At 38.1% G+C, this 27,696-nt stretch overlaps 2 protein-coding genes and 1 long non-coding RNA gene across 8 annotated transcripts in view; 2 read left to right on the top strand and 1 right to left on the bottom strand.

The window, feature by feature from the left end:
- The window catches only part of tcf12 (transcription factor 12), a 90,393-nt gene extending 77,027 nt beyond the window's left edge, over window positions 1-13,366 (top strand). For 2 of the 5 annotated variants that reach the window (XM_088004312.1, XM_014980489.2), the window contains 6 exons: window positions 1,694-1,885; window positions 6,736-6,841; window positions 6,917-7,076; window positions 8,376-8,605; window positions 9,549-9,702; window positions 10,824-13,366. In XM_088004312.1, coding sequence (XP_087860438.1) covers window positions 1,694-1,885; window positions 6,736-6,841; window positions 6,917-7,076; window positions 8,376-8,605; window positions 9,549-9,691 — 831 coding nt within the window. In that variant the 3' untranslated portion in view covers window positions 9,692-9,702; window positions 10,824-13,366. Of the gene's footprint in view, window positions 1-1,163; window positions 1,236-1,693; window positions 1,886-6,735; window positions 6,842-6,916; window positions 7,077-8,375; window positions 8,606-9,548; window positions 9,703-10,823 lie in introns of all 5 variants that reach the window. The other 3 variants (XM_088004314.1, XM_014980490.2, XM_088004313.1) reach the window with 3 other exon arrangements.
- A 5,689-nt stretch (window positions 13,367-19,055) lies between these two features.
- LOC148160219 (uncharacterized) lies at window positions 19,056-19,652 on the bottom strand. The gene is made up of 2 exons (XR_015762518.1): window positions 19,521-19,652; window positions 19,056-19,207 (listed from the first exon to the last, which is right to left on the bottom strand). It is a non-coding gene; the product is annotated as an uncharacterized LOC148160219 (long non-coding RNA).
- Window positions 19,653-19,799: 147 nt separating this feature from the next.
- Window positions 19,800-27,696, top strand: part of cgnl1 (cingulin-like 1) — a 42,175-nt gene continuing 34,278 nt past the window's right edge. For both annotated transcript variants that reach the window (XM_088004310.1, XM_088004309.1), the window contains exons 1-2: window positions 19,800-19,921; window positions 25,538-27,189. In XM_088004310.1, the coding sequence (XP_087860436.1) occupies window positions 25,588-27,189 (1,602 nt within the window). In that variant the 5' untranslated portion in view covers window positions 19,800-19,921; window positions 25,538-25,587. The remainder of the gene's footprint in view (window positions 19,922-25,537; window positions 27,190-27,696) is intronic.

The raw sequence follows: 27,696 nt of genomic DNA, 5'->3' as shown, positions 1-27,696 counted from the left end.
CAGTGGGAGGGTGTGGAGGGATGGCAGCTGTTTGCTGAGACACTTCTCCTGAATTCCTCCGCTGCCATGCGACCAGAGCCGAGGATCACATTTCACCCGGCCCAGCTACCTGTTGACGTTCATTTGCATTACCTGCTGCAAGCCTGCAAGCTTTTAAACACAAACCACCGGATAATTGGAGGCACAGGAACATAAAATAATCACCACACTGCCAAAACACAACATCTTAGCTTCTTACCGTTTGAAATAAGACAAAACTAACTTACAGTGGCAGATTATTTCACTAATGATAAAATAAAGACTAAACTTGTTTGCTTTTGAACTACAATAAATGAAACATTCACCAACATATTTAATGGCACTCATCAATATATATAATGTTCCTTCAGTTGTTGACTGGATGGTGTTTTCATTACAACTTTGTAATTTTGTGTCTTTATTACGTAAATCACTTTGAAGTGCCTTGCTGCTGAAATGCGCTATACAAATAAACTTGATTGATTGATTGATAAAACACATTTCCCATGTTTTAAGTCTAAGTAGTACGTTAATTTTGTAATACAAGACCAACCTAAAAGATTCTAGGTTTCTGTTCAGCCTGGATGCAGCAGACATGCATTCTCTGCACTGTTTCCTTGTAAGTGCTAAATATTTCCACTGGCACGCGATGAAGGAATGCTTTCATCATCAGGATTTGATTAAAAGTGTTGAAATAAAACCTAAGTTTCCCTGCTTGTTGAGTCAGAGCTACCAGGAAAATGGAAAAAGTCCCATCAGGTTCAGGAGGCGATGAAGAGAGTCAGAGATTGGATTAAAGCAGAGACGAGTCATTTTACTGCCAAACGTCATTTATTAAAGCTCGCAGAAATGCATCTAACTTAAACATTCAGTTTTTCGTCCCTATAAAGTGTTCAGAAGAGCGAAATAAGTTCTAAATAATACATTTAAAGAATAAACCCCATGAGCAGTGGCGTAGTTTGGGCTGTTAAATGTGCAAACGTGGAAACATTTTCATCTTTTCAAAGTGGACGGTCAGCAGCTGCGTGCTTCTCTAAATCCCTTACTTCTTCAGAAAAGCAATCTTTTATCTTGAGTGTGTTTGTGGTATTTATAGGCTCTGATCTCGTCTTATAATTCTTTTTATTCTTATTTGACTTTGCCAGAAAAACAGAGTCCATCAGCAGTTACATGAGCATCTCCAGGATGCCATGTCTTTCTTAAAGGATGTCTGCGAGGTACTGATCCGATAGTCTACACCCATGCATCCTCCACGCATCTTCACCTTTTTGTTTTGTTGCACAAACACATTATTGGTTTTAAAAATATGATTTGATTTTATTTTTTACCCAAGTTGCCTTTATTTTCCATGTCATGTTGTCTTTTCCAGTCATTCCAGCTTGCAGCGATTATGTTTGGTGCAGATTTATAAGTGATTGTTTGATCAGACGATTAATGGAGAACAAAAGAGGACACAGTTTGTCTTTGCAGCTCAAGCTGAAATGGCTGAGTTTATCTTGAGTTTGAACGGCCGTCTTTATCTTCTGTTTCATCCCCGCCCCTCCAAGTCCTCACCATACAATCAGTGTTTTCAGTTTTCATCCTAATGTGCTTATACTAAGCTGCTCTGTTCTTCCTTTTCTCTTCTCCTCTTTCCCTAAATCTTTGTTCCCACAATCCCCCCCGGTCCTTCCAGTCTCGGATGGAAGATCGCCTGGACAGATTGGATGATGCAATCCTCGTTTTGAGGAACCATGCAGTGGGCTCCACCGCCAGCCTGCCCAGCGACATTCACAGCCTGCTGGGACAGGCGCAGAACGGGCCAATAACAACCATCGGACCAAACTTTCCAGCCTCTGCACTCGTTCCAAGTCGGACTGCGGCGATGGTACGACGAGCGCTTTGACGTTTTCATGTATGGTTTTCATTAAAACTCCCCCCATCGCAGGCTCAACCACCTGCTCAAAGCTGGTGCGCCGCCACGAGTGAAAACTAGACGTTTTCCACACATGAATAGTTGAATTTATACCGACATATTTTCCATAAGTGTAATGGCTGGCCTACAGCTCACCCTCCTCTGGAGAGCGGCCGGGGTGAAGGAGGAATGAGAAAAGCAGGCGCAGCGAAGAGAGGCTGCGCTTCTCCGTAGGACTTGTTTGTGTTTCTTTTCCTCTTAAAGTCGAAGCCTCTTGAGGAGACGAGGAATGCACGACCCGGAATAAATCAGGATGTGTTCATCCAATCTGAGGTATTTCATTTTCTGCAGCCAAGAGATTTGAACACATCTGCAGGGGAAATCAAAACGGGACAGCTCATCTTGTTGTAATCCGGAGGTGTTTGGAATTAATTTGGGTCATTCAAAAACTATGAAATAAGCCGAGCGAGGTTGGTTTTATTATGGATCCAAATCCAGATTACTTGTTGTTACAACAAAGCCAGGCAGGTTTATCTGTGCAATTAAAGGGCAATTCAAAGTTATTTAACAAGAAAACCTAAAGAATTAAACAATTACATTAATAGCTTGAACTGAGAAGAGTTAAACCCTTATTTCTTATTTCCAATAAAACTACGGTAGTCACTAAAATATAAAAAGATAATTGATCTTTATAGGAAACATTATTGTTCCTGTTTCTGCCTGTTCTGGGTTTTAAGGAAGTTTTATACAAAGTTAACAAGCATAGAAACTAAATTATGCCTCCATTTGATTAACACAGCCCTGAAGAAATGAGGGTCTAGCTGTCAAACTCGAGGCCCGGGGGCCAGATCTGGCCCGTCCTGGCTTTTTATGTGGCCCTCTGGACTCCAGGTTTTGCTCCAGTTTTTCACAAATCAGCAAAATTCACACAAAATCAACAGATCTCCACATTTTATCTCAAAGTTGACCAAAACATTGAGTTTAAGTGGCTGCCGCCTCAGCCTTACTTGATGTCAAGTAGGGCGATTCAAAAAAGAAAGTCACATTTAACATCATACATTAGCATAAATATAATAAAAAATATTTAAAATTTATCACCACAAAATCTGTGATTCTGATCAATCACAGGATGCTGGATGTGAAACGAAGCTTATTTCATTTTAACAGTTTAATTGGTTTTATCAGTAGATTCTGGCACAACCGGCCCTTTAAGAGCATTCAGGTTTTGATTTTTAGTTGACGCTCCTGGTCTGGCTGGTTCATGTCTGACCCTGACATGTTTTTATTCTCATGACCATTCAGTGTCTCACCGACCAGCGGCAGAGTTTTGAAATCTAGTGTTTGTCAAACAGGGAGGCAGTGGTATCAGGAGGATGTGACCCATTTTGCTTGGGTTGGTTTGGACTCTGGCAGCTGGATTTGGATTAGCTGCGTCTGCCTGGTGGAGTTTTACAGAAGCAGGAAGAGAGGCCATTGCAGTGATCCAACCTGCTGAAGCCGTTCATGAGGTTTTCTGTGACCCAGTTAGACTCTTTATTCCAGCTTTGTGTTCAGATGTTTAGTGACAGAATAAAATACGGCCTGGTCTGTGATGATGGTTTTTGCCTGCTGGGTGTACTTTGGACTCAAGAAGTCATGAGAAATGTTGTTGAGATTAGTAATCTGAGATTAGGGGAGCAGAGATGAAAGTGGGCTGAACCTGGAGCTCTGAGGAACTCCACGTTGTTGTTCACTGAGATTCATGATTCACAAATTTAGTTCTGGTCCTGGAAGTAAAATATGAACTAATTTGGCACAAAGCCATTAATCCCACCCACTTTAACTACCAGAACAGAGATTAAGTAATATTACAGATTATATGACAGATTTTTTTTTCCTTTACTTTGTTAAAGTAAATATATGTTGACAGTTTTATTTACTCAGTAACTTTTTGAAAAAAATTGCTTTTAGGAGTTTTTTTTTTTTTACAGTGCTGTCGTTTTTATTTATTTATTTATTTACTTATTTATTTGTGACTTTTTTTCTTAAGTATCTCTACTCTTGAGTTAAATTTCTGGATTTTCTGGACCCATTGAATGAAAAACAAACATATTTTAACAAAAATTCACCCTGAACAGACACACATCTACAGTTCCTGCTGAGATTTTTAAATTTTAGGTTTTATGTTGAAAGAAACTGATTTGAGGAAAATAAATGCCTGATTTTGATACTTTCAGTTACTTTAACGAATTATTGTCATTTTAGTCCTTAAAATACCAAAATTTTCACTTAACTTTAGATTTAGGTCCGTCTGATTCTGTAAATGTTAATGTTAGATGATTAATAATTTAATCAGTTACTCAGGACTTTTGACCAAATACTTTTTTACTCTTACTTGATCATTTCTTGGACAGCTACTTTGTATTTCTACTTCAGTAAAGATATGATGAAGTTCTGCTACTTTTACTTTGTGTACTCTGCCCACCGCTGTATGTTGATTACATTTAACCAAATGTTATCCTTTCTCTCAGTGTTTCAACCTCTTAATGTTGTTGTTAAAGCACAAAAACACAAACATGTTATTTCTTTACATGTGAGACCAGCAGTGCTGTCGGTGCTTCAGGGTTTTAGCTGTTTGAAGGCGCCGTGTTTTGTGTCGTCGGTGGGCGTTTCCTGATGCGGGCCGTCGTGGTGAACAGAAACGTTTCTGTTCTCGTCAGAGGAGCTCGGTGTTTGTTGGCTTGTGGCTCTGATGCTGACCGACTGCGACTGTCAGATAGAACATACTGTGTCTGCGCTAACACAGCGCTTCCTGTGCAGGGAGAGGTCCCTCCAGACGGGGGTCCGCGGGCCGACTCCCCGCCCTCTGCCCCCTCGCTCCCCTTTTCATCGGCGCTTTTTAAAAGCCCAGGAAATGTGAATGGTTGGAAACGTGCATCTGAGCCCAAACAGAGCAGCTCAGCTGTATGGTAATCAGGCCCAGCCGTGAAAATGGCAGCGCTCTTTTCTCACCACAGACCCCGGCCTTCCTCCCTCCTCCTCCTCCTCCTCCTCCCACAGACAAAGAGTTGTTTGGACACCTGTTGAGCGCACAGCAAAGATTAGCGTAGCGCCAAGGAAGGGGAGGATCTCGGAGTGGCAGGGTGAACAGAGGCCAGCAGTGACTAGGGATCACATTCCTGAAGGAAAGACGGAGAAACTCTTCTCCCAGCTCCTCCACTGGGAGCCGTTTTGTGTTTCAGCATGTGATGAAGGAAGGACTCCATCCTGCTGATTGTTTTATAGCAACAATCTGTAAAGAATAAGGGATTTAGTTTAGGAACTTGGACTGAGAGCAGCTTTGAAAAGAAGCTCTGGGGAGTCGAAGCCTCGCTAAAGAGGCATGTTTTTATTTGTGGCTCCGAAGAATTTCGATTTGAACGCCGCTTAGAAATTAAACGTCTCATCACAAGAGAAGAGCAAAGTTTATCCATCGCATAAAGAATTAAAACAAGAATAAAGACAATAAAAACATGATGAAGTTATGTAATATGAGAAATGCATGCATCTGCAGCTACAAAGATACTTCCACCATCAGCATGTGGAAAGATTTTCTGCTTTAATTAATCAGTGCAGTAGGGATGATCTGCTCACTGTTTCTGATCAAGCAGTTCATGATTTTTATTCTGTTTCTACACAATTTGAACCAAGCGAAGCTAAAATTATCCCATTTGAGGAAATTTAGGTAGAAATTATTTACAGAAAAATATTTTTTTTTTTCCATTTTAAGTGCAAAATGTATATATTTTTATACAGTTTTGACTTAATTACTATTTATTCTTCACACTCTACTTAACACGTATTTGATTACTAAAATAGTTGGTAACACTTTAAACAATAAAACAAATTATCATGTCCATTTGTTCAAAAAGGAGCAGGTAGGAGACGCATGATATTATAATCGATTATTGGAATAATAAACTATTTGGTAACACTTTATTTGAAGGGGAGTGAATAAGACTGACATGACACTGTCATGAACATCAATAAGCCTTCATGAATATTTATGACTGTTGTCATAAAGCATCATTCGGTAAATTATGACACTTTTAATACGAAGTTGACATTATTCAAAATGTCTTTGTTATGACAACTTGACATTAACCAAGAAATCATTACTGATATAAATTTGTTATAAAAGTATTACTGATTGCACTTTAAAAATTAGGTAACTTTATGTTATTAAAGGTAAAGTTTAAACAGTAATGATTTCCTGGTTAATGTCAAGTTGTCATAACAAAGACATTTTGAATATTGTCAACTTTGTATTAAAAGTGTCATAATTTACCGAATGACGCTTTATGACAACAGTCATAAATATTCATGAAGGCTTATTCATGTTCATGACAGGTGTTATGTCATGTTTATGACAGTGTCATGCCAGTCTTATTCACTCCCCTTCAAATAAAGTGTTACCAAATAGTTTATTATTCCAATAATCGATTATAATATCATGCGTCTCCTACCTGCTCCTTTTTGAACAAATGGACATGATAATTTGTTTTATTGTTTATTTTTTCTTGTTTTTACTTTTTTTGTCTGTTCAAAATAAATAAATAAATAACTGAATAATCCAAATTCAATTCAGTTAAAAGATTCTTTGTTAATCCCAAAGAGAACTCAGATTAGATTAAATGAATCCTGTTAGAAGCATATCTTAAAATAAATCAGTGTTTCTCAGATATTTCTGCTGGTAGAGCTTTGCCGTAACGAGGTTTTCTCTTTTCCAGGCCGTTTTCTCCTCTCGCTTTATTTTAAGCTCTTCTGTTTCCTTTCTGCTCATCCACTTCCTGTCTGCGCTCCAGCAGGGCGGCGACGATGCGGCCAGCCTCACCAACAGCCACGGCGGCCTGCCCAGCGCCGGCTCCACGTCCAGCACAGAGCTCAACCACCAGGTGGAGGCCTTCAGAGGTCAGAGGTCACCCTTCGTGTTCCTCACAAAGATCTGCAGCCCTGCGATGTCTCACCGCTGCGTGTTTTTCACAGGTCTGACCTCAGTGCTGTCCGGTCAGATTCCTGCCACCCTGGAGCTGAAGATCGAGAAGCAGGAAAAGGACGACATGCACGACAGCCTGTCCGACAACAAATCAGACGACGAGAGCGACAGGAGAGACATGAAGACGCCCAGGACAGGCCAACGCACCAGGTAGGACACGATTAATCACCATTAATCGATTGCTGAAATGATCGTCCACTAATTTAATTATCTACCAATCATTAACTGAAGTAGACAAAAAAAAGAAGCAAGTTACTGAAAAAAACAAAACATTCAGAGCAATAAATGAGCCAAAACAGCTTAAAGTATATAAATATGCATGTATGCATCTAGGATAAAAACACTTTTATCTGTAAACATGTTTCAGCCAAAACTCAAGAGGAATCGATTTATCTTCACATTCACCAGAGGAATGATACGTTATAGCATTGATATGATACGTTATAGCATTGATATGATACGTTATAGCATTGATATGATACGTTATAGCATTGATATGATACGTTATAGCATTGATATGATACGTTATAGCATTGATATGATACATTATCGCACTGATATGATACGTTATAGCATTGATATGATACGTTATAGCATTGATATTATACGTTATAGCATTGATATGATACGTTATAGCATTGATATGATACGTTATCGCACTGATATGATATGTTATAGCATTGATATGATACGTTATAGCATTGATATGATACATTATCGCACTGATATGATACGTTATAGCATTGATATGATACGTTATAGCATTGATATGATACGTTATAGCATTGATATGATACGTTATAGCATTGATATGATACGTTATCGCAACGTTATCGCATTGATATGATACGTTATCGCATTTTAGGCATTAAAATGTCCTTTTTCTTATTTAAAAATAATTTAATTTGTTTATTTGCATATTTTAACGTATTTCTAATGTTGCATTTAAAGGCTAAATGAAAAGTATGAAAAATGTGTCATTTTTTTATGTGATTAATCATCAGGACGATCGATAGATTAATTTGAAATCATTCCTGTTGGGAATTCACCTAATCCAAGAAAACGAAGGATCTGAGTGTTAGCTTCTGGATTATTATTGGATTAATATATTTAATATAAGCTGTTTGGTTTTTAACTTCTTTAAAGATTTTTTATGGATACTAAATAATTCATGTAATGTGAGATTCTGATTCTGAACTGGTAATAGTTTGATAATAAATGTTTTGGACTTTAGTTGTGAATAAACATCTAATCTAGTTTTATATGGTTAGAAATATTTTCTCCCTCTGATTTAGGACTCAGTTCTGTGTTGACTCTCCTCTCTCTCTCCCTCTCTCTCACTCTGCTCTCTCTCTCCTCCCTCTCCTCTCTCGCTCCTCTCTCTCTCCCTCTCTCTCTTCTCACTCTCCTCTCTCTCTCCTCTCTGTCCTCTCTCTCTCTCTCTTGCAGCATCACTGAAGACGAGGATCTGAATCCGGAGCAGAAGGCCGAGCGCGAGCGCGAGAGGAGGATGGCGAACAACGCCCGCGAGCGCCTGCGGGTCCGAGACATCAACGAGGCCTTCAAGGAGCTGGGCCGCATGTGCCAGCTGCACTTGAAAAGCGAGAAGCCCCAGACTAAACTACTCATCCTGCATCAGGCGGTGGCCGTCATTCTTAGCTTGGAGCAGCAGGTCAGAGGTCAGTGCTGCAGCGCTGCTGCTGCTGCAGATGAAATGTCAACGCTGCCTCACATCACGTCAACCTTGGGCTTTTCTTTTAAAACACAAGCAGATCAGCAGGGCGTAAGATGCTTCATTTATTCATGGAGTCATTGTTAAACTGATTTATTTATGAAATGAGGGTTAAATGTGAAAAGATGCTGGAGTTGGTCTTTATTTTACACAACATGACTGGATACAAATATGATATTCTTCAAAAATCACAAATTATTTTTCTTCTTTTTCATCACAAATGTTTAGAGCAGAAGATATTTTAGATATTTATGACATTTGTGCAGCTTAAAGGCTTATTTAGAAATAAGGTGGGTTAAAATCTGGAAAATAACTGGAATAAATGGAAATAGTTTGAGAAGTGTGAAATAAAAACGAGCCTCACTGAAGGCTGAAAATTTTATTTCTCAAAACTGCACAAAAGCTGCAATGTAGCGTTCATAAAATGTTTTTCAGATAACATATATGACTAATATTCACATTGTAAAGTAGATTCATACAGGAATACTCTGATTTGTTAGAGCTGCTTTTATTAACTGTGGTTCTGATTTGAATCGTTCTGCGATCAGAATTATAGCTGCAACTAATTAATTTCTCTCATTTGGTTCAAAAAACTTTTTTTTCAGCGCATGTGTTAATATTATATCTGTATTAGGAGCTTCACCTATAGATGTCAGATAGTTTTATCACCAATCCTGTAAAACCTGCAGAAAATCAGTGATTTCATCTTTATGTCCTGTCTGTTTATAGCTCAGTTTTTGACAGTTTTATCCTTTATGCCTTTAGTAAAAGCTTATTCTTGAAATTATCAACATGTTTTTAATCTGTCCATGTTTCCCTGTGTGTTTGTTTGATTCTGAATCTCCACCACCTGGAATAAAAGTTTGTTTTCTGTGTGTCTGGATCTGCAGAGAGGAACCTGAACCCCAAAGCGGCCTGCCTTAAGAGACGAGAGGAGGAGAAGGTGTCTGGCAGTTCCAGTGACGCCCAGCAGGGGCACACTGGAGTCCATCCGGGCCTAACCGACACGTCCAACCCCATGGGTCACCTCTGAGCAGGAGGCAGGTACCAGCTGGGTTTCATTTATCTACATTTAACATGACAACTCAATAAACTTAATATAAACACCTGGACAAATGTAATTTTATTCCTTGTAACAAATTTAAAAAATGGTTTTAACTTTGATTGCCTGTTTTCTCTGATTCTCCAAACTGTTTTGTTTTTTAATTACCAAACAACCAGAATAACAAGAAAGAAACGGAAAAACCCAAAACACGTCTGGTTAATTTTGTAATTATCCTGTTAATTTTATTTGCATGGAGTAAGAGAGGAATAATTTACGACGACACGTGAGGTAAAAAGAGGAAAAAGGAGGAGTAAATTTCCACCAAAAACTTGGAAATATCGGAGTTTGAAAAGTAGGAAATGTGATTCAATCTTTTTTGGATTAATGTCAGAAATTTTGTAGAAAGAAAAACAAGGAAATTTCTGAGTTGCAAAAGTCTAAAAGTTTTGACCTTTCAAACTCAGAAAATTTTCAAAATTAAAAAGTGTTTGGACTTTTGAAAATTTCCATGTTTTTTTCTACAAATTGTTTGAGATTAATCAAAAAATGTTTTCCAGCAAATTTTTGACTTTTGAAACTCAGAAATTTCCTTGTTTTTTTTTTCTCCAAAATTTCTGACGTTAACCTAAGAAAAATTTCCAGCAAATTCTGTACTTTTCAAACTCAGAAATTTCTGTTTTTTTCTTCCAGGATTTCTGCAATTAATCAGGAAAATTCTGAGTTAATTATAGCAAATGTTTGACTTTTGAAATTTCCTTATTTTTTCTATAAAATTTCTGAAATTAATCTAAAAAAAATTTTGTAGCAAATTTTCTGCTTTTCAAACTTGGAAATTTCACTGTTTTTTTTTTTTTTTTTTTTTTTTTTTTAATTCTGCTGTTAATTTTAAAAATTCTAGCAAATTTTTTGACCTCAAATTTTTGTAATTTTCTATTAAAAATGTCTGAGAGTAATCTAAATTATTTTCTACTTTTCTGGCCGTTCTTTTGGCAGAAATGTGTTTTTTTCTGTCTCCAATGGCCTCAACATGTTGTAATGAATAGATAAATATGTCAAAGTCACGTCTTCTGTTTGGTTGATTTTTGATTATTGGCGCCTGATCGCTGCGTCTCCTCCGCAGATCGATGCGACGCGGCTCACTCCTGGCCCCTGTGAGCCGGTGAGCCTGGTTCCCAGTGACGGACTGGACTCGTGGTTCCCACACCAGTCGCAGGAGTCAGACCACTTGAGGCGAAACTAAGAGAGTCCAACACGACCCAGCCCTCAGACTGATGAGAGCCAAGCGTCCAGCTCCATCCACCAACCAGTTTCCATCTGAAAATTTCTCCCCACAAAGAAAAAACCACATATCAGTGTCTGCAAGAAGAAGAAGCGCGTTGCTCCTGAACAATCAGAGACCTACGCAACCTCCGCCAACCGTACGTGGAAGTTGCCTTGTGCCTAAACTGAATTGACGAATGCATTGTAACAGCAATTTTTTTCTGTCTGTCTGTTTTTCTATTTATTGAGCTGTAAGGTGTCTGCCGAAAGGGAAGGTTTGGTAAAATCACAGAGAAGCGAGCGGCTTTTCAGTCGAGCTATAGTTTGCTGTGTCACCGTTAACCCAGAGCACTGCCCCCTGCTGAGACCAGGGGAAACATTAGAGAGGATTAATTTATTGGCCAGTTTAGACTAATATTTATACCCTGCAACAAAAAAATACTAGCTTTTAGATGCGAACAACAGAAATGTCCAATATTTTATTTTTTTTTTGTTAAAGAAGATATATTATTTATATTTATTTGCTTGATTTTGCCGCTGGCCACGTGTGAAACCAAAACTACCTAATGTGTATTTTCTAAAGGTGATTGGCAAACTGTAGTTTCGCTGAAAGCTCAGATGTAGTTTTGTTTTTGTTTCCCCTCCGTTTAGACAGTAAGAAGCAAACTGGTTAGCATTCCCAGCGTATTTAGTGTCTTAACTAAAGTAAGAACAGGACTTGTCGTCCCTTTGCCATATAGTGTTAAACATAAAGCATTTCAGTGGTTTTACAGACTCCTGTCAGCATTTAGCCTCATTTCCTTCCTATTGTTGTTGTTTCTTGTTTTGTTTTTGGCGTTGTCGCCACCAGCGAATCAAAATGCTTAATGAGATGTAGTGGAAGAGTAAAAGTTGCAAAAAGAAAAGAAGAAGAGAACGACGACCATGCTATCTCCTGGCCCGACGAACATATCAGTTTTCTTTTTGTTGATATTTCACTAATCTTCCAGCTCAGTTATTCAGAGTTCTGCTTGTCTGTGAGTCCGTTCTTCATTTCTAAGTTATTCTCCAGTTCGGATCGAGGAGGTCAGTTTGAACAAACGCCAGGTTTCCTTTCACACCTCAAAACGTTGATCATGTTTCTGTTTTCCCCTCCGTGTGCATGCTTTACATCTCTCTTTTTTTGTATCTTTGGTCTTAAGACTTGCTTTATATTCCATATATTTCTTTGTATATTATGTGATTTCCTCCATTCGAAGCGAGGCAGGCGGCCACGTTCACGACGAGTTTTCATCCAGAATCAACGATTCGCAGCAGGAGTTTACATTTATTATGACGAAAACTGTAAAATGATGTGTGTCCTCTGACTGAATGTGGCATTATTCTTCTGTTTCTTCTTCCTCCTTCAGTATTTCATGTCGACAGACTGAGGGTGTCATCTGAGTCACTTCCAGCTCTTATTTCCTTCATTTTGTTTGCTGTTCTTCCTTTGTTTTTTGTTTTTTTGCTCCTCTGTTTGCCAAGTTAGACTTTGCTGTATTCCCAGATGCTTTCCCTTGTATAATATATGAGAAAAAACAAGAAAATCAAAAGAAAAAAAAAACATTTGGCTTATTTTTCACTGTAGTTAGTCTTTTATACAATAATAATACTGTAAGAATATTTCTTGAATTCTAAATATTACTCTTTCTAGATTTTTGAAAGCAAAAGTTTTGAGTAAAAAGTTTCTTACTTTATTTTACTATGTTAGATAGTAAAATGTACGGTTATTTACCATAACTTGTCAATTATTACAAGAGATTTACAAGCGGCAGGAGGCGGCGGAGCTGCGGCTCGTTGTTCTTTAAACGGCGTCGATGGAGCTGCAGATTCCTGAAACCGAGACTTTCGTCTTCCTCCTTGGTCTCCGCTGTTCGCTGATAAAACATTTGATCTTGTGTCAAATAAGAAAAGGTGTCGATCCGCATTTCAAAAAAAAAAAAAAAAGACAAAGGAAAAAAGATAAAACAACTGTGGCAGCGGGAATTTGAATTTTCTGTCTTTTACAGCAGGAAAACATGTATATAACATTTATGTTGCAATAAATGTGCCATCTTTTTTTAAACTGGACTGTATGTGCATTCATTTCCCTCTGAGCAAAGAGGCTTTTATTTCTGTTGCCCTCTCAGATTTTACCTTTTCTCCCCAACGCAGCAACATTTTCCTGTAAAGCAACGAAGGTCGCCTCAGAAGAAAGAGTCTCGATTATTTAGACTTTATTATTGTTTCTGTTTTTGCTTTTGGAGACGTTTCTACAGTGGATTTAGGCCAAATGAGTGTTTTATAGTTTGTAACTTCTTTTTACCAGTGGACCATTGTAGTCTGTATGAAAAGTAATATGAATATATATGTTTCTATTTTTAATAAAGTGTGATAGCAGCGTGATGTGCTGTCGTCCTTCAATGCCTCAACGTTTCGCTACAGCAGAACTGAGTCGATATACAATTACATCCAAATATAGTAAAATATCATTAAAAGGTGAGACACTCACTGACGTACCTGGAGCTTTTGTTTCTGCTGATTTGGATGAAAACACTTGTGTTTTGTAGAATGACACCAAAACAAAAGGATTTATGTTTGTCTGAGGTAACTTGGATCTTCAGATGATTCATTTTTAAATAAAATCTGATTTTTCTCCTGTGCATCAACGATCCAGTGACCTTCACCTGCAGGTAAGAAACGTCTGACATCGTCTCTGTTCAGGAGCGACTCGCTAGAAGCAAAAACACAACATTAAATATTCTTTTCTAGTTTATGGAGAAAATAAATTAATGCACTTTAAATAAGACTAAATTACAAGCAGCTATAGGAGATTATTTTAAATCAATAATTCCTTCATATTGATCACATTTACTGGCACCACTGGCAGATTATTTCACTTGTACTGAAGTATGGAGAGCCATTTCAGCCAAAATTAAATAAATATGGAAATAAATAATTGGCTTCTTTTTTCTTATTTATATTTCTTCATTTATCTATTTCTCTTGGTAATGAGAGGCAGTGTCTTCAGGCTACTGGTTGGTCAACTTAAGTGGCTAAATTAAAAATCTGTAAAATGTGCCAACTTTTAATCGATTAAATTATCAGAATAATCAATAACTAAAATAATCACTAGTTGCACCCCTAACTGGATTTTTAGAGAAGCTGAAAATAAAGTTTTAATTCAAAGATAAAAGTTGGAGAAATATAATTTTGTGTGCAATAAATCTAAATGAGCTTCAGCTTTATAATTATAGAAATAAATTAACTTTCTGTGATATTTTATTGAGAAATGCCTGCACCGTTTTCTATTTATGGCTTTAAATTACACCAAACAGCAGCACTGAAAGTAAGGCAGCCATTTAAAAAACAAACAGTTTTTATACACTGAAAAAAACTGTTGATTTAACTTTTAAAATATGAGTTAACCCTTTCATGCATGAATTATTATCCTTTATGTCAGGATTTATTTTCCAAGTGTTTCTTTTTATTATTATTTTTATTTATCTTTTTTGTTTGTTTGTTTTAAGGCATACAAAAAGGTGGGGGGAAAACTTTGTAATTTTTTAAAATTATTTCTAGGTGATCAGTTGTAATTTTCTCCAAATATAAAGTCGTTATTTGTAAAACACACAAGTACCATCAGTCTTTTGGGAGTACTTTTCGGGACTGGATATTCCTGAGTAGGTTTTCCGTCTGTCGGCCATATTGGATTTAACAAAACTTTTCTTGCACTTGCAGTAGATGGCCACTAGTTGGCAGTGTATTGTACGATGCACAAGTGTCCACTTTAGTGTGGATTTATAACATAAAAATCCAGAAGAAACGCAATAAAATGTCTTTTAGCTAGCTGTCCACTGTAGTGACCGCTATGCACGAAAGGGTTAATTTGTTACAAGTTTATCCAATTAAGTTTTTTTTTTTATAAACGTAAATAAAGTGAATTATTTAGGCAGTTCAGGAGCTTTACATCATAGAGTAAACCAGTAAACATTACATTTTCTTAAGTGACATCGTTATAAATCAAAATGTTGGTCGATGTTTCATTTATTTTGGTCCATTTTTTTAAAGTTTGGTCTCTTTTCTCTCAGTGTTTCTGTAAGCCAGTCCGCCGCTCTGCTGCCAAAAATCCCTCTTGTGACCCCACATCTGCACGGAGTTACCTCCACGCAGATATCAGCGTGGGTCTCAGCCCCGCCGAGGTGAGACGCTCACAGGGGGAAAAACGCTGACTGCCGTTTCTGTCTGCGGCTCCGAGATGAGGCGTAAATCGCAGAGATGTCATCAGATGAAATCCATGGCAGAGCGTGTGAGAGTGGTGGGCGTACACGTTTTCAGTGGGCGTGGGACCACCATGTTTGAAGGCTGACTTCCTGTCACGGCTGCTGGCTGAGGCAGCTGACAGAAGGTCCTTGGCTCCCGTCCTTGAAAGCGGACCAAAGAGCCGGCTGCTACTCCTGCGCTGACGGTGAGATCATCCAACGTTCAGGAGGCAAGCTGCACCAAACCAGCCTCATCTCGTCACATTTCTCTGTCCGGTTCTTCTGGAGGCGCTCATTTATGGAAACCTATTACTTTTCTAACCTCCACTCTCCGTCCTCTGCATTGTTGCTGCAGAAACGGTTTGAAATCAAGACACAAACTCCACACTAAACTTTTACTTCTGTCTGATTATGGATAGAAATACATTAAAGTGGATAACATTTAGTATATAGATGCAAATTATTTTCTTGGTTTGTGAGTGAAGTTGCCTGTAGTGACTATTTGTCCAAAACTCAAATCCAAAATTCCAAAAAATTAAGATTTCAAAGTGATCAAAGCAAAAGGTTACTTCAACTCAAAGAGCCACATGATGCACCGTGGGATTCAAAAATACCAAAAGTCAAAAAAGCAGTTATTTGTTGCTTTATTCCACAGATCAGGCAGAACAAGTTACAGGCTGGTAGACTGACTGACTGACTGACTGGTAAAAACCATGTGACCACCTAAAACCTATTCATACTGTGAAACGCCCATGTCCCAAACTGAAATTACTTAACTAATTAACTGAATTACTAGCCAAAAACCTATTCTAAATAACTAAAATTAAACAAAAAATTCTAATTATAAATCAACTAAAATATTAGCAAATAAAAATTAGCTAAATAATCAGAATTTTAAGATTTAACTGAAAATAGAGAAATAGCTCCTACGTTGCCCTCCCATCTTATTAAATTTGTGCAGCTGTCAAACATGTGTGCAGCTTTCGTTCGTGTTGCATTTTCATTTTAAAGCTGTAAATTTTTCCATATATCATACATTTACAAAATCAAAGAAAACATGGTGCCAATCAACCCTGCTATGCTTGTGCAGCATATATATATATATATATATATATATATATATATATATATATATATATATATATATATATATATATATATATATATAGAACAATTTTTCCCCCAGAGATATAGAGATCAATCTGCCTCCATCCCCACTAGATTAATAAAATCTAGTGGGGATTTTATTAATCTAGTGGTGCTATTTTGGTGCTAATGTTTTTGTACCACAGTCGTTTGACACCATTCGTTTTGGTGTCATTTGGTGCTGGTTGACCTTTGATGACCTCTTGAAACATTTATCAACATCCTTAAAATGATAAATTAGACCAAAAATACTTGGTGAGATGTTGTGTTTTTGCAGTGTGTTGCATCACTTGTAGTAAAACCACGTAAAAGTAATTTTTCAGCTACACATATTAGCTTGTTTTTATGTCAATAATTCTTGAATATTGATCTTAAAAATTACTGCCTGATTATGTCCCCTTTAACAGACATTGTTCCTGTGTTATATAATAATCTGCTTGTAAGATTTTGTGTTTTTACAGTGTCAGTTCCTGTAAAACACTGTCCGTTGTGTTTCAGAAATTATCTTGTGTCTTTGGGATAGTTATGAAACCTTTTCACCAGTTTATTCTACTTCTTTTTCTTTTTTAAATCAGATAGGTTTATACCTTCTTTGTATTTTATGAAAACTTCAGCAAACATCTGACTGTAATCCTCCCTCTACTGCCCCCTGTAGGCTGCCGCCAGGACAGCATTTAATACTAGAACAGTTAGTATTGGAGAAATTACTAAAATTACTAAAATACTGTATGTAAGTAAAATTTACAAATAAACAGACAAAAAGTAAGTACTTAAAAGTAAAAGTACTTGTTTTGGTCTAGAACACGAGGCCAGTTTTTATCTGTTTGCTTCCAAATTATATCAATCAGTCCCTCCAGTTTCTTGAGAATTATTGTGGAAATTCATTCAAAATCAACAAATCCCTGCACTTTTCTTCACTAATAATTTGGAGTTTATTGCAGATTTTTCTCAAAAATTGTCAAAAACTTTCTTACTTGTCCTAAACAGCTGCCTCTATGGAGAGCCATATGCCTCAGCCTTAACTGACATCACAAATAAGCTCAAATATTGCAAATATTTCCAAATTAGTACCACAAACACACAGAAAAGTAAAACACAAAAAGTAACACAAAATCCTGGAGGGACTGAAATATGTTCAATAATATCTAATTTTAAGAATTTATCGATATCTTAACAGTTTGTGAACAGGTTTTATCAATACATTCTGGCCCTTTAAGAGCTCAATTTGGCCCAAAACGAAGATGAGTTTGACACCCCTGGTCTAGAATATCATTAAGTGAGCCTGTATGTGTATATTTTATTTAATAAATAAAGATTGCTCTGCCATTTTAAGGAACAATTCTGCAGATAATGAACATTTTTATTGTGTTTAGCTTAATCACAGAGACTAAATAGCAGAGTTAAATCAAAATAATAAACAGGAATGATTATGCTTTTGAATGTTTTTATTTACCACAAAGCAAAATCAAAGTGTTATTTTAACTGCAGTGAACACATTCAAGTGTAATTTATCTGCCTGAAAAAAGAGACATAAACAGATGAACAGGCACTGATCATTTCCCCTCAGTTTGCCACAAAACTTATTTTATAATCGACCTTGAAATGGGTCAGTTGTGAGCAAAGTTTAATTTTCTGACGTCATTTTGAAAGCAGGGTCATTTTCTGAACCTTCATTCTGTAATCAGAACCGGCCGGGCAACACACTGAGCATGCTCAGAAAGCCCAGCTGTGGCGCAGAACAGAGATCCTATTGTGTCCCACTGCTGCAGAGCCAGAGGTTAGGAGGAGTAAATACTGTGTCGCTGCAAATATAAACAACAATACGAGGAATAGAGCCGGCTGGGCCGCAGATCTTTACTACGAGTCAAGCAGTAAAAGGATGAAGAGACACTTAAAATGATCAGGTTCTCTGGTTTTACTCTCTATTGATGAGTGAAATGAACTTTGTTCTTTTATTCTTTAAACTACAGACATCATGTCTCTGAAATTACAAGCAAAATTTTAGTATTAGACCAGAACTGACATAATTAAAATAATTTTACTTTTGATTAATGTCAGTTTTGGTCCTCCATACAAAAGTTTCTCTGTATGAAATCAAAAATAACTTTTTATTACTTTGGTTTTGGATTTCCCTTTTGTCTTTTCATTTCTATTTTGTTTAATATTGTTTAATTTAATCAGAAAACCTGGTTATGATTTGATCAAACCTCATCAGGATTAACATTTTTCTGTCTTAATCTACAGTAACATGAATTTTAAAGATTGTTTACCATTCAAATTATGTAAATTTGAGTTGGTTGATTAAAAAACAAAACATATAATTCTGATTTAATAAATACTTGTTTGATAAACACTTGAAATCTAAACAAAAGCCAGAGAATTTCGCTATTATGAAGTTTTATAGTTTTGAGTGGCAGTATAAATATTTGATGGTTTAATAAAAATATGATGCAGGTTTATGAGGTAGAATGTGTTTCCCATTATTAATACAAATAGAGTCTCAGCGCTCAGTAATAGAACAAACTATAATGTCCAAAATAAAAGTAAATAATAAATAATAGGTGTATTAGATCATTTCTGCAAGCAGCATGTTAAATATTGGATGTTAAATGTGATTTTCTCCATAATCCTGAGATGTAAAACATAAAAATCTAACGTTGGGGAGAATTAAACGGTAGAGTAAAATCTATATTTATCTAATTTAATGAAAAAAGTTATGAAAAAATCAAATAAATATTCTTCTTCTTCTTCTTCTTCTTCTTCTTCTTCTTCTTCTTCTTCTTCTTCTTCTTCGTCTTCTTCTTCCTCTTCTTCTTCTTCTTCTGCCCACTAGATGACGCTGTAGGTTTTTAAAGACATGCATTATAAATTACATTTATGCAAAGTGCTAATAAGTAATTCGGAGTTTTATGCGATCACAATTGTGTGTAATCCTCATAAAATAGTTAATAAACGTATATATTTAAAAAATAAATAATATTCAAACAAGAGGAAAAAGTTTCAGTTTCTACAAAATTATGTTTTAACGAGATTTATAAAGTAAATATATGTCATATGTTACTATTTAATAATAAAATAAATAGCAAAACTTGCATGTAAATGTTATTTTTAGATGAAAACGGTACTTTTAGATGCTATTTTAAATTAATTACATTTATTTTTTTTCTGTCTGATTTTTGTCCATTATCCAGCCGGTGGTGAATTGTTCTGGTTTCAGGGCGTGTGGAAAGTTGACCCGGTCCAAACAGAGTCACCCTCACTTCCTGCAGGTCTTTCCAGGTCCGTGGCGTGGAAACCTGTTCCAGGACCGTCCGCGGTGTTCCTGAGTGGGTGGGCGGGTTTTCTCCGCTCCTCTCTGGGGGCGGAGCGGCCGACTCCTCCCGGAGGGTCGGGCAGGCGGACGGGCGGGACGTCCTTCTCCCTCACACTTAGCAGACTTTACCGGAGCAAATAAGTTTGCAAAGTGCGACAAGAGTTTCTTCCTTAGAGGGAAAACTCCGGACAAACGCTTCTAACCTGCGGAAAGGAGGATCCAGACACAGACTCGACCCTGGTGAGTAGCAGCGCCGCAGCGAGAGGGGCAGAAAATTAACTTTTAACTTGGATTATGACAGATTATTAACCTGCTGCAGGCTGGAGAAAAGTGATGAAGCGGAACTTTCTCCACCTGTTGCTCCGAGCATCTAAACTCCTCTAAACCAGTCCAGCGTGTTCCCACTGAAACCAGTAGCCTGCAGCGAGACTCCCAGTTAAATAAGGCTCGGGTCTGCAGCTATTGTGTTGGGATTTTTTTTAGCAGTGTTTACTGTTGCTGCTGTACCCACACAACCTGACGCTCTGATTCACGTTACGTAACTTTTCCGTATTTTCCCACAGTGTAAATCTTGGCGTTGCTTCACTTTTTCTCCCTCCGCTCTGATCCGCGGTGACCTTTAGGGTGGAAATCACTTTGAGTTTCAGAAGATACTAGAAAAGCATGGGGTGTGAAATGTTGAGTATCCTGTTTGGTGTGTTCTGTTTCCTTGTTGTGTTTTGGTCAAGATGACTTTTTCTCTTTCCATTCATCACTTTAAGGAGGCTGGATTATCATTCTGTCTCCACAGAGGTGCAAAGGTGAAACCGCTCAACCCAAAAAGCAGGAATAAATTAAGATATTTGCAGACATACCAGAGCCTGCAAAGGTCTTCATGCACTTTCCACGTACTTTAATTTTAATACAGACCAACAAAAAGTAGAGCAGAAATCTGAGGTTGAAGGAAAATGATTGTTCAGTTTTAAAACCTTCCAGATTGGAACAAAATCTAAAAGTTTTCAACGCAGCTTCAAGTCATTTGGAAAAGTCTATTGAGATTGAAAATTTGTGGACATAAATTTTCAAACCTTAAAAGGCAACTGGATTAAGGCCTGGCCTTTGACTAGACCATTCTGGACTTGATTCTAACCATCTCAGCGTAGCTCTGGTTTGACGTTTGTTTTGGTCTGACTGCAATAATCCATACAACTGGATATTTTTGTGCTGAAATATGAAACAAATGCAGATACTCTGCATGACTATGTTTGCCACTGAGTTAATGAGCTGCAGCCCATCAGATGAGCCTGGTTTACACTTTAAAAAAGCAATGTTTGTTTTTTCAAAAGGTTTTTCCGTCACTTCATGAGCGACGTTTCTTCCTCTTTTAGTTTTAGTTTTCTCCTTCATAACTTCGACTCTCACCTTTGCAGTATAACAACATATTTAGTGAAAAAGCACAAAATGAGGGCACAGTACACAAATATTCACTCAAGTAAAAGCAGCAGTACTTCAACTTATTTTTACTGTAGTCAAAGTAAAAAGTAGAAGAAGAAATTACTCAAGAGTAAAAAGTATTTTGGTAAAAAGGCTGCTCAAAACATCAATCATTTAATATTTAAAAATTACATAATCAGACCCAACAAAATATATAGAAATGTTTGTATTTTAAAGATCAAAATGAAAATAATTAATATAGATATTAACAAAATCAAGGAAAAGAAACATTTTTCCAAATCAGTTTATTTTAATATAGATCTTATGAAACTAACAAAAGCCACAGTTTTGTGTCTGGTGATTTATTTTTTATTTTTAGTTAAAATGAACTTGTTCTTCATTCAGTGCGGTTACTCTCAGTGGGTCAAGTATCCAGAAATATTACTCAAGTAAAAGTAACACTTCATAATTAAATTACTCAAGTAAACACAAAAAGTACATATTAGTAAAAATACTCCTAAAAGTTACTCAGTTCCTACCCAACTCTATATCTGAGTTGGTTGCACAGGATTTTATTAAAGGGTATTTGAGTAAAGGGACCAAAATACATATTCATGTCACACTTATTTATTTCACATAAAATCCTTATGATTTAAATAATTTAGTGGTTTTTATGTGTCAAAATGTGGAAAAGTTCAGGATATGGTTTTGTCTGTAGAGTGCAGGTCAGTGAAGGCAGCACCGCCGTGACTCAGTGATGTTTCTTCTTCTGGAGGACAAACACAACAAGAGGGAAATGTCTTGCACATTTAGCTGAACCTTTGCGTATCAAGCAGTGGTAACAGCAAACATGAAAGGCTCCTTTGTGTCGCCTTAATCTGTCCTTGACTGCTGTCCTGCTCAGGACACCTTTTTCTTTCTCCTGTTTTTTCTAAAGTGTTTGACGCAGAAATTTTCCAACTAAGCGAAGCTAAAGTCACACACTGGCTCATGGAGATGTAATGAAAATGAATCTTGGTTGTGTTGCGTGTTTTATGGCTGCTAACAGAAGAAAATTTACAGCTTTATGAGCTGAATGTCAGCCTGGAATGAAAAACATGAAGCGGTCTTATTTTCAGTGGGTGTGCCTCTTATAAAGGAATCTGTCTCACGAAGCAGCAGGGTTGTGGTGTCCTTCCAGCTTCCGGCTTCACATTCAACATCTTTCTTTATTGGAAGCGCTCTGCCAGATAACATGACTGTGCTGAAATGATTTGGTTGATGGAGGAGACAGGACTCATTTGACATTTGATTAAACAAAACAACTCATGTCCATTTATATTACTGCGAAAACACAGACTCAAGGATTTCTGGTCTAGTTTCTAGTACAAATATCTTACTAAGGTTGGACAATAAATCAATAACAATATATCGATGGATAACACGTCTGATGGCATATTACTGAACTCTGATCCAGAACTGCACTGCATTATGGGGGATATAGGCAGAGGAAAGACGTCACGTCACAAAAACACAAAACCTTACAAAGTATTTTTGGTCTAGTTTCTGGTACAAATATCTTGGTGCACTTTAAATAAGACAAAACTAACTTATAAGTAACTCTTAAGCAAGAAATAAAAGCTTGTTTTATGCCAATAATTTATTAATATTGATAAAAATGTGTTAGCTATTACTAAATAATCGCTCTTTCATCAATATTGAGGAATTATTTACTTAAATGAGCTTTTATTTCTTGCTGAAAAGTTAGATTTTTAGTTTTTTTCTTATTTAAAGTATACTAACAACTTGACCAAAAATATTCTGTAATCTTTGTGTTTTTGCAGTATAGGCGCTCAATTTCTAAGATAAGAAAACTTGGTGGAATTAAGCTCACTTTTTGGTTGCCTAGCAACTCACTCACTCACTCTTAGGTTGCCTAGCAACGCCCTATTGAGTTTCTTGGCAGCAGCAGTTTAAAGTTTCACCACTGAGCCTCATAGCTGCTTAAAAATAAAAAACATTGTGGAGTGAAAAGGTCACGCCACCAGTTTGGCACCATTAAAGATATTTTAAGCACAAAAACTAATCAATAATTATCGATATGAAGCCGTTATATCATGATATATTTTTTTCAGCCATATTGTCCATCCCTAGTAAGATGAAATAAGAGAAAACCATCTTAAAAAACTTTCCTGCAGGATATAGGAGCTTGTTTTAACTAAGTAATTCCTTAATTGTGATAGTGGAAATGGTATGTTTGAAGGAATTAAGTAATTATTAACTTAAAACAAATTCTTATATCTTCCTTGAAAGTTACTTGCAAGTCAAATTTGTTTTATTTAAAGTGTATCAAGACATTTGCACTAGAAATTAGACCATCAGTACTTGGTAGCGTTTTGTATTTTTGCAGTGTTTCCAGCTCAGATCGGTATTTAGAGCACATTTTGTCCGGCCGTCCTCCTCCTCCATAAGCCTGCTTCTTCTACTGCATCACTTCCGAGTTGTTTTGTCCTGATTTATCTCCTGCTGATGCTCCATATCCTGCCTTGGCCTTTGTTCTCGGCCTTATCAGCGTCCTTCCTCTGGGCTCATCTCGTTCCGTCCTCAGATTGTAACATCAGGTAGAACGGGCCGCTGACAGCAGGGCAAACAGGAATCTGCTCGAACCCCATTGTCTGCTGAAACACATGGTGCCTCTAATGGTTTCCCAGGGAAAGTAAGCTTGAGCTGCTTACTTTGATATTTGTAAACAGTAGTATTTTTGTTGCCAGCTGAGCTGCTTTTTCCCCCTCCACCATCTGACTGCAAATCTGTCAGGAAACAAGTGTTAATTATGAATGTTGAGGTGGATGACGTCCTGCTGGCCTTTTTGTTTCCTTGCACCATTATTTTACTTTTCTACTTTGGCTCCTTAACGTGTGTAAAATGGACGTTTGTGGTGCAGTGGGGAGAAAAGTCGTTTTGCAGTCCAAAAGTTGAGTTTGATTCCAGCTTGAAAGACTTAAAAACTGGGATTATGATGAATCATTTCAAAATGTAAAGTCACATTTTGACCTGAAAAACAAGTTTGTGGAAGACAAAGATAAAGGTGCAGTTTGCACACCCTTAAAATAAATGCTTTGTTTTATTTAATTTCAGCATAATGTCTTTAAAAAATACACCGACAAATAAGGTGCAGTTTTCCTGACCTCTGTCTCTTTGCATATTTTGGTTGAAGCCACAGATTTCAGAAAATTACATAACCATTCACAAATGCGTGAGTCAGAAAAAAGGAGAAAAATGCACAACAATAATCATCCATAATTACCAGGAAGCAACTAAATCCTGATTTCAGTAACTGAGATTCAACTTTCTGTGGTGGAAGTTGATCAGCATCCCATCCACTTCTTGTATTTTCAATAATTTCCTTGCACAAGTTCTCCAAATCTATCAGATTGTGGGAAAATGTTTTGTCCACAACCCTCTTTAGGTGATTCTACACATTTTCTGACAAACTTGGAGATCTGGACTCTCCAGTTCAAAACTGCCATTTCTTTTGTTCCTTTTGAGATGTGCTTGGACTCCATGAGATCCAGATTATTTCACTCATAACAAGACAATTTCCCATGTTATAAGTAAAATAAAAGAAACTTTTTCATCAATAGTAAATAATTACTGCCTTAAAACAAGCTTTTATATCTTGAAACTTATGACTAAGTTAATTTTGTCTTATTTCAAGTGTACTACGATATTTGCTCTGGAAACTGTTGTCGAACAGACATTGGAGATAAATAATAAAAATAACAATCCTGTTAATACCAACAGTTTTCTTAAACATCAGGATTATTATTATTATGGAATTTATTGTGACAACGATGAACTAAAATCTTACCATGATAAGAAATGTACCACGATAAACGATATGATAAATTCCCATCCCTAATTTGAGGTATTTCAGTACTGAGAGGTGTGAACTGAAGAAGACTGAATGCTGAAACTAAATCAGACCATCAAAGTCAGATAAAGATTTAGAAACTTTTGAAACAGTTTCATATAGTCTCAGAAACATTTCAACAGGGGTGTGCACACAAATGCCCTCAGTGCTGTAGAAATCTGGGCTTATACTCTAACATAGCTGACTCATTTGTAAGTGTTATTTCTCAGACATGGATCAGTTTTTATTATAACACGCAGGTGTGTGGTAATAATTGTTGTGTGTAACTGACCTGCGTCACGTTTTGAGTCACGTCTTCAGGGCGGTTGTGGGTTCAGAGAGGTTTACCTGCAACAGAGGGAGATTTTTGTCTCCTGAATCATTTAACCTTAACTGGAAAGTCTCACCGAAAACGTCTCCTTGAAGATGGAAAAACAAACATCTAAGAATGCAAAACAATGCAAGAGAATGAAAGTGGAAGAGATAAGGTGTTAGAATTATGCAGGCTGATCTCTGACTAATCCAGCCGGTCTGATTCTTTGCTCTCATAGGTGGGCCACCTGATCCAGGGAGAGGGATTTATTTTCCTTCTGCATTCCTGATGGAGTCCCACAGAGCGACTGGCATTCCTAACAGCGGGTCGCAGCGCGGATACACGCAGCCATCCCGTCATTCCAGGCCCAGTAGTAATGGAGCCGGCTCTTATGGCCTCAGTATTCGTGTCCAGGGTATAGATGGACACCCCTACGTGGTGCTGAACAACCAAGACAGGGGTCACCACCCTGACAGCAACGGCTACCCGGACACAGAAGGCTCTTTTATTGAGAATTACCAGGAGTATGATTTCAGAAGGAATAAGGAAGCTGGATCCAGCGACCCCTTCATGGAGTACAGGACAAGGCATAACTCCGGGCCTCAGAATGGGCTTCCTGAATCTCAAGCAAAGAAACCGTCCACGCTTCTGAACTTTCAGAGGCACCCCGAGCTCCTGCAGCCCTACGATCCCCGGACCAACTCCCTAAACCTCAAAGGCTTCCACAGCCTCCCGTCCAGGCCTGAGCCTCAAGCCGACACCAGGATAGAATACCAGAACCCCTATCCCAAATCTGAAGTACAAAAAGACCTGAAACCCTCCCGTTTCAGGTCATCAAGCCTTGATCGTCTCCTTGACCACACACAGCAGGAGAACAGGCAGCCTCCTCAAACGGACCTCAACACCCCCAAAACGAAGTCTCCATCATTACCTCCAGCCCAGGTGCCTCAGCATCAAAGCAGAGCGCCGGCCCAGCCATCCCAGCCGATCCAGCCGGCTCAGCCTCAGATTAAACCATACCTCACCAGTCTGAATCCATCTCAGCCCAAGCCGACCTCTAAAACTCCCCCAGTACCGGCAGCGCAGCCTCAGCCGCCCCCTGTGTCCAGTCCACCAAGCGACCAGAGGAAAGCGTCTCCTACTTCCACTCGTAGCGCCAACTCCAGTCTGGAGCGCACCCACCACGACCCTGACGTCCTTCCCCTACGCCGGACCGACTCCGGCGAGCCCGTTCAGTCCTCCTCCCGGTCCCGCCACTCCTCCATATCGTCCACCAGTAAGTCGCTGATAGACGAGCAGATGGAGGCTCTTTACACGGACGCCATAAACCGCCACGAGAATCGCCGCTACATCCCCTTCCAGCCCGGTTCAGGCAGAGACATAGACACAGGGTCCATCCCTGCCGTTGATGAGCTAATTGATAAGTTTGATGGCAAAGATGGCGGAACTCAGCGGAGGGGCAGGGCGGGGCGCAGAAACAGGATCAACCCGGAGGACAGGAAGCGGTCGCGCAGCGTGGACAGCGCCTTTGGGTCGAGGTCTGACTCCAGCTTCATGGACGAGTTCGGTCCATCCCGAGGCACGTCAAAGGAGCATGTCCTACGGCCGTCGCAGCTGCGGCTGCAGAGGACGGCGAGCGGTCAGGACCCCTGGTCTACGGCTGTGGACGGGCCTTCATCCCAGGCCACTAGTGCCCCAGGATCCCCCCAGAGCTCAGTCTCCAAATACATTGGCTCCCTACGGGGTTCCACAAAGCTGCAGTCACGCCCCGCCATACCGCCCTTCAAGAGCAGTGAAGAAACTCCTTCTGTCAGAAAAGTCTCAACAACATCCCTGTCCAAACTCCCGCCCACCGCTGACAGCAAGACCAGCACCGGGGAAGACGTCCAGGTGAAACTCCACAACCCTACATATAACGGCACATTAAGATGAGAAATTTTAATTCTAAATTTCTGCCAAAAAATCTCAGAAATTTTATAGAAAAGAACCCAGAAAATTCTGAGTTTGAAAAGTTGAAAATTTGCTTTAAAAAATCTTAGATATTCTAGAAAAAAAAGGAATTTTTTTGAGTTTCAAATAAAATATTTTCGACTTTCCAAACTGAAAATTCCCAAAAGTCAAAAAATGTTGACTTTTGAAACTTAAAAATTTCAGTTGTTTTTTTTTTTCGCAAAAATTTCAGAGATTTAGCTCAATATTTCAGTTTTTTTTCCTAGCAAATTTTCAACTTTTCAAACTACATTTCCATGTTTCTACTTGAGATTATTTGGTGAAATTTGGTAAGAATGTACTCATCCCTTCCTGCAATGGCTCTAATATGCCGCTCCTGTAATAACACACATGTGGTTTAACTTATTTAACTCTGACCTCATGGGTTTCATTAAGCTGCTCTTGTCT

The sequence above is a fragment of the Poecilia mexicana genome, unplaced genomic scaffold, assembly GCF_051168715.1.
Source record: "Poecilia mexicana isolate PSO_F unplaced genomic scaffold, ASM5116871v1 scaffold_3, whole genome shotgun sequence".
NCBI classification, from domain to species: domain Eukaryota; kingdom Metazoa; phylum Chordata; class Actinopteri; order Cyprinodontiformes; family Poeciliidae; genus Poecilia; species Poecilia mexicana.
The sequence above is the reverse complement of the archived record's forward strand: the minus strand, read 5'-3'. Positions and strand labels throughout refer to the sequence as shown.